This window comes from Schistocerca americana, chromosome 4 (assembly GCF_021461395.2).
Source record: "Schistocerca americana isolate TAMUIC-IGC-003095 chromosome 4, iqSchAmer2.1, whole genome shotgun sequence".
Lineage (NCBI taxonomy): Eukaryota > Metazoa > Arthropoda > Insecta > Orthoptera > Acrididae > Schistocerca > Schistocerca americana.
The window spans coordinates 732,894,051-732,907,091 of NC_060122.1; the positions used below are offsets into that span (position 1 = coordinate 732,894,051).

At 36.1% G+C, this 13,041-nt stretch overlaps 1 protein-coding gene across 2 annotated transcripts in view; it reads right to left on the bottom strand.

Moving 5' to 3' along the window:
- Window positions 1-3,011: 3,011 nt before the first annotated feature.
- LOC124612560 overlaps window positions 3,012-13,041 on the bottom strand; it is a 75,389-nt gene continuing 65,359 nt past the window's right edge. The window contains exons 4-6 of one of the 2 annotated variants that reach the window (XR_006979547.1): window positions 11,536-11,664; window positions 3,412-4,703; window positions 3,012-3,296 (exon numbers count right to left, since the gene is read on the bottom strand). Coding sequence is in view for 1 of the 2 variants with exons in the window: in XM_047140835.1 (XP_046996791.1) it covers window positions 4,538-4,703; window positions 11,536-11,664 (295 nt within the window). In the remaining variant the exon portion in view is untranslated. Of the gene's footprint in view, window positions 3,297-3,316; window positions 4,704-11,535; window positions 11,665-13,041 lie in introns of those variants that run through there. The other variant, XM_047140835.1, reaches the window with a different exon arrangement.

Sequence of the window (13,041 nt, forward strand, 5' to 3'; positions counted from 1 at the left end):
GAGAAAAAAACAATCTAATGGCAACAAATAGACCTGACCTCTTTCAGAATATCCACATTGAAAATGGAATCACTGACCACAGCACAGTTGTGGCAACAATGATCACCAAAGTACAACTAGAACAAGCAGAAAGATATATATGTTCAGTACATTAGATAAAAAAGCAGTAGTATCATGTCCGAATGAGGAACTTTGAATGAAAGCTTTGGATCAAGTTGGTCAAGTAGATGCATTATTTCTTGATTTCTGAAAAGCATTTCACTCAGTACATCTACATTTACTGTTGAATGTACGATAAAATGGTGTAGCAAGACAAATCTGTGACTGGATTGAGGAGTTTTTGGTAGGGAGGACATAAAAGTTATCTCGGATGGAGAGTCATTGTCAGATGTAGACGTAACTTCAAGTGTGCCCCAGGGAAGTGTGTTGGGTCCCTTGCTGTTCATAATGTATATTAAGTGATCTTGTGGAATACAGTAACCTCAGATTTTTTCAGATGATGCAGTTATCTATAATGAAGTACTGCCAAACAGAAGCTGCATAAATATTCAGTCAGATCTTGATAAGAATTTAGAGTGGTGCCAAGATTGGAAACTTGCTTTAAATGTTGAAGAAAATATAGTATCCTATGATTTAATATCAATGAATCACAGTTTAAGTCTGTCAACTCATATAAATACCTGGTTGGAACACTTTGTACAGATATGAAACAGAATGAAAACTTCCTAGCAAATGAAAACTGTGTGCCGGACCTAGACTCAAACTCGCAACATCTGCCTTTTGCAGGCAAGTGCTCTTCCGAGTTTGAGTCTTGGTTCGGCACACAGTTTTAATCTGCCAGGAAGTTTCATAGCAGCACACCCTCCACTGCAGAGTGAAAATTTCATTCACGAGACAGAAAGATCACATAGGCTCAGTTGTAGGAAAAGCAGGTGGTAGATTTCAGTTTATTCACAGGATACTTGGGAAATGCATTCGGGCTACAAAGGAGAGTAACTCATGCAACCCGTTTTACAATACTGCTCAAGTGTGCAGGACTTGTACCAAATGGGACTTACAGGTGATATTGAACATAAACAGAGAAGGGCAGCACAAATGGTCATAAATTTGTTTCACCAGTGGGAATGTGTCACAAAGATGCTGAAAAAAAAAAAAACTGAACTGACAGGTTTTTGAAGATAGACAAACTATACTGTGAAAACTTACTTGCAAAGTTTCAAGAACCACCTTTAGTTACAGACTATGTACATATGAGTACTACAACCACCAATATATCACTTATACATGAATTGTGAGGAGATAGATTCATTACAGCACGTACAGAGGCACTTAAACAATCATTCTATCCATGTGTCATACATATAGGAAGAAACTTAATAACTGGTACAATGGGGCATACCCTCCACCATGAACTTCAGAGTGATTTGTAGAGTACAGATGTAGATGAAATGTGATACATCTGACCAGGCGATACATTTCTATTAACCACAGTCTGATCTTGACAATCCCACGCCCATTGCAATCTTAACTCACAAAATCATTGGGCAGACATGGAAAAATATAGGGTTCATCTGCTGGTCACTTATGTCACTGTATTTCTCTGCTTGTGTACGGTATTATTACCAGTAACATTATCACCATTCATCTCTGCTCCACTATGTACTTTCCTTACTGCCAGTTGCATGCTCTGCCCCCACGCAGCAGCCATTCTCCCACTGAGCAGTGGTTGTAACAATTTTGCCTCAAGAGTGTAATTTAAATAATAGGAAGTCTTTCCTGGATGTATTTGTCTTGAAGAGTAGCCCCATATGGAACTGAAATGTGGATGATAAAAAGTACAAATAAGAGGAGATGAGATGCTTGGAAATGTGGGGGGGGTTATGGAAGAATGCTGAAAATTAGGTGGGTAGATAGGATACAATAACTAATGAAATTACCACAATATGGCTAGAAGAAGGGATAGGTGTACAGGACACATCCTGACATATCAAGTTACAGTTAACATATGGTGTGTGTGTGTGTGTGTGTGTGTTTGGGGAGGAGGGGGGGGGGCAATTATTGTAAAGAGAGATCAAGGTTTGAATATAGTAAGAAGGTTCAAACTGATTTAGGTTGTAGTAGTTCTGCAGAGACCAAAAGACTTTCATACGATACTCCAGGGTGGAGGGCTGCTTCAAACCAGTCTTCTAACTTAAGACTATATAACAACAAGACTTATTTCATTCCTTTTCCTATCCGATATAAGACTGGGTAAACAAAAACCTGGCAATGCCACTATTCAGTTAGCCTTTTAAAACAACAGCTGCAGCTATGTCAATTAAGGTCGCATTTATTGAAATGGTCTACATAACTAGACATCTATGTATTAAGTGAGAATATTACTCTTCAAATAGTTTAAAGCACTGAAATGAGCTTGAGCTGTTTGCCAAACTGTTGCTGAGCTATACGAAAAATGAAGCGGACTACACAAATCAGCTGGGGTATAACACTTCCCACAAAATAAGCGGATATGTATGATGTTCTTGGTCCATATTTAAACATACTGATTCATTTACTTTGAACGAATTTAATAGACTTATGTTATTTACAATGTGATTTCTGGATGTAGACTGAGTGGAGCATAGAACAGGTTCAATATTTAAAGGAAAGCAGGAATGGTAACGCCAGTTCACAGATACAACAGATCCCCAATGGTGCAGAACTGCCATTCATTTACCAACTAATTAGTGAATGAGTATTTTTCAGTTCACTTTTAAGAAGTTTTGAAGATTTTTGTACTTAGTTTGTAAAACAAGCAGATTAAAATAACTCCTGTGTGAGATGGCAGCCACAGTACTATATCTTCACTCAGAGAAAGGTATTGCTGAGGTGGCATATGGGAGTAGCAGAATCACTAGAAACTGAAATTAGTTGACTGTCTCCAAATGCTTGCCAGCCGCTATCAACTTCAGTTGGCATACAACACAGAGTATTATGCACCTAGAACATCAATAAATAAAACTATTTTGAAATAAATTACAAAAACATTCAGCAGTCATTTATTTAACATGTCACTTCTGTTTTCACAAATGCAAAGCCACTAAAAACAGTTTGTCTGTTGATTCAGTTTGGCATCAAGCAGAGTGTGCTGGTACTGATTACCAACTTATGTCAGTCAATTTTTACTGATTCAACTATTACCATCAGTCAACTCGTCAAGAATCTTCTTCGAGTTTTCATATGGTCAACAGCTGTAGGTTGTAGTTTGCTCTCAAGCCCATGACTGTTTTCACACAACATTCATTATAGTGTCAGCACTGCAATAAAAACCAAGGAAAGTTTTTTATCAGTTTTTATTGACATGCCCTCTTACAAAAATATTAGATAATAAATAATAAAACATAAAGCAATATGTAGGAAGCGTGTCATTACCTGTTACCTTTGATGGACAGTCCTGTACAACTCTCATTAGAACTGACTCCCATGTCCAACGATTACAATTCTTGAACTGTTGTACAACATGACATTTATAATTCTGCAACTTGCACTATTAATGCGTACAGAAAGTGCAAGACACACAAGTTCATATTTACACATTTACGTCAACACTTTCTGTAGTTATATCTTCTATCACTTTCAGAAATTTCAACCAGCAGCTTGATATTTCTAACTGTAGGCTATTGCACACATTTGTAAAATATGTAGTCTCTATAAATTGGTCTTTTGTTAACAGTTTTAATACTCATACACTTAAATAATTTAATCAACAAAATATCAAGGCACTGTCATGTATGACTGGTTCAAGAAGCTGATATCTTTTTACTACGATAATCGAATATATGAATAAATAGATCCCTATATAAAGTTTTTTCTGATGCAATTGTATTACAAAATAATTCCTAAATTATAAAAGAAAAATCTACTTACATCAACATGTACAAATTTTATAACAAACAGAGCCAATGAATCATTTTCATCCATCTTAAATAAAAACAGATCAGATATGCTCCAAGAATTATGAAAAAAATAGTAAATAAAAAAAACAAGAAATATTTTACTTTGTCATTTTAGCGCCTATGTCTTAAGGTGCACAAATCTGAAGATATGGCATTTGTGATCTTTTGAAATTAACAACTAAAACATGTGTCAGTATTTTTCTACACAAATTGGTAATGTCAGTTTCTCAATGGAGAGGAGTATACATAAGACCATGGCACAGCCTGGCTTTACAAGCAACTCCCTATGCATATTATATTTTTCATCTCAGTCATGGAGATACGTTAAAACTCCAGGTTACATTAAAGTCACACAAACAAAAGAGCTATTTACAGTCCAATACATTGCAACTTGCCTTCATCTGGCTTACAGCTGTATATTACCTAGCTATTGTACAAAAATAAGCTACTAAAATTTATAATACATGCAAGTCCAGACAAAATAACTGATGCACAAAAATATCTCTGCAGTACGCAGAGTTCATTCCAGCAATAAAAAAACAGCATCAGGCTTGAACTGAGAGTTGTGTCTTCACTACACAGTACAAACACAATTGACATAATCATTCTAAATCACCATCCTCATAGTCAAGTGAGATAAAATCATCAGCTCCAACATCTTCTGTGCTTCCAGAGGCAGAGGATGCAGTACAAGAATGTATTCTCCTCTTGTATGGCATAGAACTCACATCCACGGACACATTCAATTCGGGCAGCGTTGTGGACTCTCTGTAAAATTAATTTAAACGTAAACATTTTCTTCTCTAAATAAATATACGGAGGTTGTCCATGAAGGAAGTCAAAAATATGCTCTGTACGTAATGGTTTTAAGATAGTCCATACACAGTTATTTTATTCCTATTTTTAACTGAACAGCTAGCGACGTTCAGTAGCCATACGGAATGCTGCACTGAACTTCCAACAAGATCAAGCTCTTCCACGTTCTCCCATGAGTGTAAGACTATACCTCAAATGTACCTTCCCTAATCAGTGTTCGCTGTAGGGCCATTTCTTGAAAACTTAAACCAAGAAGGAATTTTCTTTCTCTAAGTGAAGGTCAGTATGTGTTAAATTTGAAGTAAAATGGACCTAACTCTGTGAAATTGTATAAACAACATGTGGAAACACTGTTACATATTTATTATTGTTATATTACTGCATGGTGACAATGATTACAGAACAGCAACGTCCTGTGTGAGATTAATGATTTAGTCAAGCAATTTTATCAAAGGCTCCTGGGAAGAAGGATACTGTGACAATAAGAGCAAATGAAGAATAGAGAAAAATTTTAGGAGAGATTTATGTACAAGACTATTTCAGAGGCATATGAAATATTTAAAAAGGTAAACCCTGACAAGAAACTGGAGAAGTAAAAATCCTTTTCACTGTGACCAAAACTTGTCCTTCGAATCAGTGAAATACCTCACCACAGTTGCTTGTGTCGCTATCATGAGAACATCAATTTGCTCTTGACTGTTCTATGTGGATATAAGGAGGATTTTCCTAAAATGTCATCAGAACTAACCCTACATTAGTATGCAATCCTGAAAATCATATCTCCATGTCAAACACATGTGGTAGTTGTGGTATCAGAAATCTGCTGTCACCTTAATTCCTTAACAGTTGATACAAATGACTTAGCACGGTTTGTTTGGAAAACTGTTACTGGAAAAACTGAAAAGTTCCGGAGGAAAACACTGTCTCTGAAGTATTTGAAGAACTTGTTGAAAAAATACCCCAGTTCTTAAAACACTGCTTCTTGGTAAAAACTCAGGGTACATATCTTCCAGACAACAAAGGTGCTGTAGATGGTAAAGCAATCTTAGTACAGATTGATTTCGCCAAAAACTACACTGCCAGATTTCAAATCAAAATTCAATCTGCATACTGGAACTCTCAACAGTTTACAAATCTTCAGATCAGTTGCCTGGACAAGTCCTGAAATGGTACAAAGCTATGCAACTGTTGGTTATGAAATATCACATGATAAATAGGCTGACTGCACATTCCTTCGAAGACTGATTTCTGTGATCAGGGAGACTTCCCCAGAGGCATCAACAAAAAATTTTTTTTCAGACAGTGCTGCAAGCTACTTTAAACAGTGTTATTCTCTCTGTAATTTAACTCACCTTCAGGAAGAATTTGAAGTTCTGTTAAGATGGAACTTTCTAGCTACAGGTCATGGGAAGGACAGTGTTGATTGTGTTGGCGAGGAACTGAAGAGATTAGTAAGCATTCAGTATTAAGTGGAAGACATCTGGTTACCGATGCAGATCCATTTTACTAATGTGTCAAGAAAGTATCAAAATCACTGGAGATGATATTTTGTTCTAAAGATGAAATGGATCAACAGAAACCACAATTTGATGCCAACGTTAAAGACATTAAAGTGATACCTGCACTCACTCTAAACACTACACTGAAATTGTATCCCCATATAATGTGATTGACAAAGAGCATGCTTTGTCCAAAAACATGTTTCAACTTTAATTTTATGATAGGCAAATGTGTCCAGATTGAAACACTGGAACTACATTCGAACATTCAAGTATGTGCTTTTATAGTGATGGAGTTTATGACAAAAAGACAGCTAAAAATGTCATAGGACAAACCTTAAAACTTGACAATACTGAACGTGAAATCCGTCTTATGAGAAAAAACAACTCTGATCTCAAATTTGCACTCAAAAGCAATGAATGTCATCAGTTCAACTTTCTGACACATTGAAAGTACTTCCGGTTCCTGGTATTGATAATCGCCAGAGGTCTTCATTTCCTGGTGTAGACATAACTTATACATCATAATGTGAGTTCCGATAAAGAATACTGACACTGTGACACCAGTAATATAATTATTTTATATAAGTTTTCATCTGGTATCCGTCCCTTTCTGTCACACTGTCACCTTCCACCACACAAACAAAAAACGATAACAAAAAAACCAATGATTTCCGTATAATTCTCCATACATTAATACTTCATATGTAGCTATTAATTACTGAAATCACGAGACAGCGCATTTCTATAGTTTCATAGAACTTCAGAGATGTTTTAACTCAGACGAAAATTTCATTTTGTATGACTCCCTTTCCGTCACAGGAGTAGTATTTCAAATTTTTAGTTCAGTTAACAAGATATTTTACCTTTTACACTTCTTGTATCAGCCTTAGGATTGAAGTTATCTGTTAGGAATAAAACATTTATAATGTGTTTTAAGTGTTATTTTTGTAACAATACAGAAGGAAAAAAAACCATCCAAATGTCCCATACCGTCACATGGAAAGGCCCTGTAAAACCATTAGCTGGATAACACAAAATCTTCGTAACTACAACCATTAAAATGTACTGTGATCTGTTGCAAATGTGATGTATACAGATAAAGCATATAGAAAAGTAACACAATGCAGATTGGTAAAACCACTGACATTAAAGAACACTCATTTAATCTTTACCATCAAGAAGTAAGAATCCTCATATATAAAGGACAAAATTTGAATACCAATAATGGAAAACTAAATGGTAAATGGAAGGTCAAAACATGTCTTTATGAGAACATTACACAGAAATGATTGAATTTAACAGGTACATACATATGACGGCAAGTTAATATCCTACTTTAGAAACAGTAAATGTGGAAGTGGCATTGTACACAAAAACTGAAGTCAAGTCCCAGACTCTACCGGTTAGCAATATAGTGTTGAAGAGCTCTCAAAGTGATTACAGAAATTTTTTCAGCACCCAACTCATTGATGGTACGTTTCCACGTATACCACCAAACTGACCATTTCATATTTGTATGCAACTTTTTGACGAGTAACCAAACCACTTTCTTCAAGTTTTTTTAGTGGTAGTTTTGTGTGCGCTTTCTGCTTCGATTGTTGAATTACTTGTAGCGCTACAGAAATAACAAGTCAGTCATTGAGTATTGTGTCCAAACAAGGAATAGTCTGGCTTTCAGAAAATCCAGAAGGATACCATCTGCTCAACTGAAATCAAATTATTGTAACCATTCAGATTTAAAGACCTACGGAACCTTAATCTCTAAAACATGGTTGAGGTGTGTGTTCACTAGTTGGCTCTGGGAATAGCATCAACAGTGGAGCATTGGAATCTATTTCCATTCAACTGATCATCTTATGGAGAGCAACAAGAGTTTTTGTTCCCTCTTGTGCTGCTAACTAGTTTGCCTGTTTGTACCTGGTTATTTTCAAGTTACCTCTGACAAAAGTAATGTTAACCAGTACTAAGCAGAGTGTAAATTGTCTACTTGGATGTGATTAATGCCACTATATACTTCCAAACACTAGTTGAGGAATAAATATTTTATATATTTTATATGCAGCTTAAAATTATTTGCTTGAAAAAACAAAACAAAAAAAGTCATAACAATGGGAAGGACTATACTGTTAAACTGGCAACTGGATTTAACACACTCATACCATCACAGTGGTTGCTCCTTGAAGTGAATGTTAAGTATGTGATCTCTTCTACTACATGATCTTTGATTAATGTTGTGCACTGAGAGCCTGATATTTAATCTTCCTCAAAAATTAGTAAGATAATTTTGCAACAGAAACTCCAAAACAATAACACAGGCATCCATTAACAGTATTTAGCATTTTAAGAGATATTTTAAGAAATTTTTTAAGGTTATCCTTTTTGTATTGAGACAGATAATAAGAATCATTTCAAGATACCCTACAAAATAAAACTAGAATTTGAAAACCACATCAAGTTCAATAGCAGCATTCTTTTCAGGAAGGGAAACAAATAATCTTCCTTGAACAGATTTAAATTTAAACAAAAACGTAATGGAGTCTTCGACTGAACTGTTAATTCACAGCTCACTACATCAGCTTGAAAAAACACAGCTACTGAACTTTGCCAAAGTTACTAAGTTGTAACCAGCAAAGTCAACTGAACAGGTTGGGGAAGTCAATATCAAAATGTTATTTCCAGGCAATTCACAAGGACAAAGCAAAATATCAATAATCAGTACACAAATTGTTATGCAGGGATAACTGCGGCTGAGATTGGGAAAAACAGGTCGTAAATATAGATCCTCTCAGATGATTGTCAAACACTGTAATCATCAAATGTTTATTGCACATGGAAATAGTCACACACTGAGTTTCAGAACTCATTTCTTAAAAAATGATTTCTACCCACAGCCTAAGTTAATACAGGGAATGACCCATAGCAATTTGTTACTATTTTAAGAAGTAGATTAGGTGATACATACATACTTTATTTTACACTCTTGTGCATACAGCAATATACTAAGCTTAAGACCAGGAAACTGAATAGTGCAAAATAGTGAGCCAGTAACTGTTGCTGAACAACAACTTAATACAAATGTAAAAAAGAAAGGAACTGTAGTTATGATGATGGTGGTGGTGGTGGTGGTGGTGGTGGTGGTGGTGGTGGTGGTTTGTGGGACGGCACTCAACATCATGGTCATCAGTGCCCATACAAGTTCCCAAACTTCCCTTTTCCAGTCTCACCATGTCTCGAATGATGATGAGATGATGATGACAATACAGGTGATGAAAGGGAAAGCCACACCATACTTGGCAGGGTGCAACACAAATAAACCAGGAATGTGCTGAACTGAAGCTTGCCAATAACACAGAATGTGTTTGGCAACTGTGTGATCATTGAGTTACTTCTCAGATGGCACATAATTATGCAGCAAAATTCACCTGATATTATATTGTCATTTGAACTGAATAATATGAGTGATTTTCACTGAAAATCTGACATAAGGTTATCGGTTTATGAGTTTGATTCCAGTAAGATCATTCCACACAGAAATTGACCCATTTTTGCAGAAGTTTATTGAACATAAAATGTAAAAGAGAAATTAATCATCAATAGTTTATTCTCCAACACTGTCCAAAACAGTCTCATTATGCTCAGGTAGTAACCAACTCACGCTTGCAGGAACATATTGGTTCTGAATTAAAAATGTCATCGAGACAAATTTTAAGGCCCCCCAGAAAGAGGACTTCTTGATGGTTAATCGATAAGGAAAGGCTAGCATTTGAGGGCATAAGATCAGGAGAATAAGTGTGTAAGGGATGACTAAACCAAATGAACTCCTGGATACTTTTGTTTTTGAAACCAGCACAGTGTGTTGTCATAAAGCAACAACACATGCTGCAGTTTTGTTAAGTCATTTTTCTTACACAGCAACTGAAAAAGGTCTCAGCTGTTGGCAATAAATACCAGCTGCTGTGGATATACACCTGGGGAGGAGTTTGTGGTGTACAAAACCCTTTCTTGAGCCACCAAATGCAAATTATATTATCTGCAGACACTGGCCTTTGCTTGGGAAGATGTCTTTTGTTTGAGTTCGGCCATTTCTTCCAAAAAACTTTAATATTAAGGCACCATAGTTTGTCACTACTAACAATATTGCACAGGAATACTCAATGAATGAACAGTGACTTTAAAGAAGAACGCAGTAATAGTCGCCACTTTGATTTTTGTTGCTTTTAATTAGAGCATGCAATACCTCTACACGCAACTTATGAATCTGCCTATTGAAAGGAAATGTCACACAAAGGTTGAATAGTTACTGTTATTCATCGAACAGTCACATTCATTATTAAAGTTTTTAATTTCTAAACAAAATAATATTCAATACGCCCCTTATCTTTTCATATAATCTGACCCTCCTTCATACAGATAATAACAAGATTTTTGATGATAAGTACTGTAGCTACTGACAACATTCCTATAGACACATCAAGATTGGTAAACAAAACTGTGTACATACTTGAAGTTAAACTGTAAGGTTAATGAATGAAAACTGAATTTACGGTTAATAAAAGAAATATGAACTGTATTAACAGAGTGGAAAGATGTACACAATACACTCGCCATCAGTGATAAATTATTCTGTAAAGTAACCTACAATTCCCAAAACAAGTATTTCGAAACTAGTTCAAATGTAAGTATTTGTAGGGATATAGTGATACACTGTGACTGCTGCTAAACATAGCAGTTCCTTTTCATAGCAGATCTTTTTAACACAGTGCCATTTGTAATATTGGCTGAAAAACGTCACATGTGATGGTTCGCTGCCATCTGCTGCTTGTATGCGGGGCACTTAAGAAAAATCAGTGGTCTTCCTGTGTATTTATGGGAAAACAGCTATCAGAGTTCCTCACAGAGACATGAGATTCTCTGATAGTCCCCTGCAAAGTTGCCTGAGACCTAGCATTTGCAGGATACCTAAATGACAACACATTTCAGTTATGATTAGGCTGAAACAGCTGTAACCTGTACAGCTGTTCACACTGACATTTTTGGCAATACATTACTTTTAAATGTGATATTTGTCAAAAATAGGGAAAAAAATTATTTAAAAAATAACCTTAAATGACAGTTAAAAGCCTGAGATGAGAAATATACAGCTTTAGAAAAAAAAAAACATACCATCCTTAACCTAACATGTAAAATGTTTAGTGAAGAACGAAATGCTCAATCATTTCTTGAAACTTAAAACTCTGGGAGCACAGCTTATACAAATATTACAAGTGCTATCTGAAACTTACTTGTCATCAGGAGTAGGGTCCCAAGCATGTAACTGTTGTCTCCAGATTCTCACCATGCCGTCCCAGGCACGTCGGCTATATTTTACGTGCTTAGGTGGAGTCCGTGGATCCCTGTTGGTACGCTTCTCCCTAAAGAGAACAAAGAAACAGAATCAACGCTCAAGGATGTGCTTTCATTAACTGCTATAAAGTGAAACTTCCTGGCAGATTAAAACTGTGTGTCAGACCAGAACTCGAATCTGGGACACACGTCTTTCACAGTCACGTGCTCTACAAGGGAAAGTCATTTGCAAAGGCAAGGGATCAAAGGAACAGTCTGATAAATGGAGTGGAAGGACAGAGAAATGACGTCTAAGAAATGGTCATTCACTGTTCCCTTCAGGTCGGTCTCACTCCAGTTCAACCATTCTTGCTTCAATCTCGTTCTTTTCTGTGTGGACACTCATTCCTCATTCAGAGTTTACTGTTCGTCATTCATTTGTGCTCCCTTTCATTTTCTTCTGGGTGGACTCCACAGCCTCAATAAATTTGAGGACATTATTCCACCAGGCTGTGTTTCACTCACTGTGTTCACCCTTTCTTGTTTAATTTTATTTTATTTTTTATTTACTCATAAAGTTCTGTAGGACCAAATTGAGGAGCAAATCTCCAAGGTCATGGAATGTGTCAGTACATGAACTTACAACATAAAAGTAATAACACATAAAAATAAATGTTCATGAATCTGAAAAAAAGTTGTCCATAAGTTTAAGTAAACGCTATCAGAAATACAATAAGAATCAGCTTAATTTTTCAAGTAACTCCTCGACAGAATAGGAGTGACCCATGAGGAAACTCTACAGTTTCGATTTGAAAGCGCATGGATTCCTGCTAAGATTTTTCAATTCGAGTGGCAGCTTATTGAAAATGGATGCAGCAGTATACTGCACACCTTTTTGCACAAGAGTTAAGGAAGTCCGATCCAAATGGAGGTTTGATTTCTGCCGAGAATTAACCGAGTGAAAACTGCTTATTCTTGGGAATAAACTAATATTGGTAACAAGTAACGACAATAAGGAATATACATATTGAGAGGCCAATGTCAAAATACTCAGACTCGTGAACAGAGGTTGACAAGAGGTTCGTGAACTCACACCACTTATTGCCCGAACTGCCCGTTTCTGAGCCAAAAATATCCTTCTGGAATGGGAAGAGTTACCCCAAAACATAATACCATACGACATAAGTCAATGAAAGTAAGCAAAGTAGACTAATTTACTCATCGAAGTATCACTCACTTTTGATACCGTTCAAATAGTAAAAATGGCAGTATTAAGTCTCTGAACAAGATCCTGAACATGGGCTTTCCATGACAGCTTACTATCTATCTGAACACCTAGAAATGTGAACTGCTCAGTTTCACTAATCATATGCCCGTTCCGTGAGATTAAAACGTCAGGTTTTGTTGAATTGTGTGTTAGAAACTGTAAAAACTGAGTCTTACTGTGATTTAATGTTATGTCCATT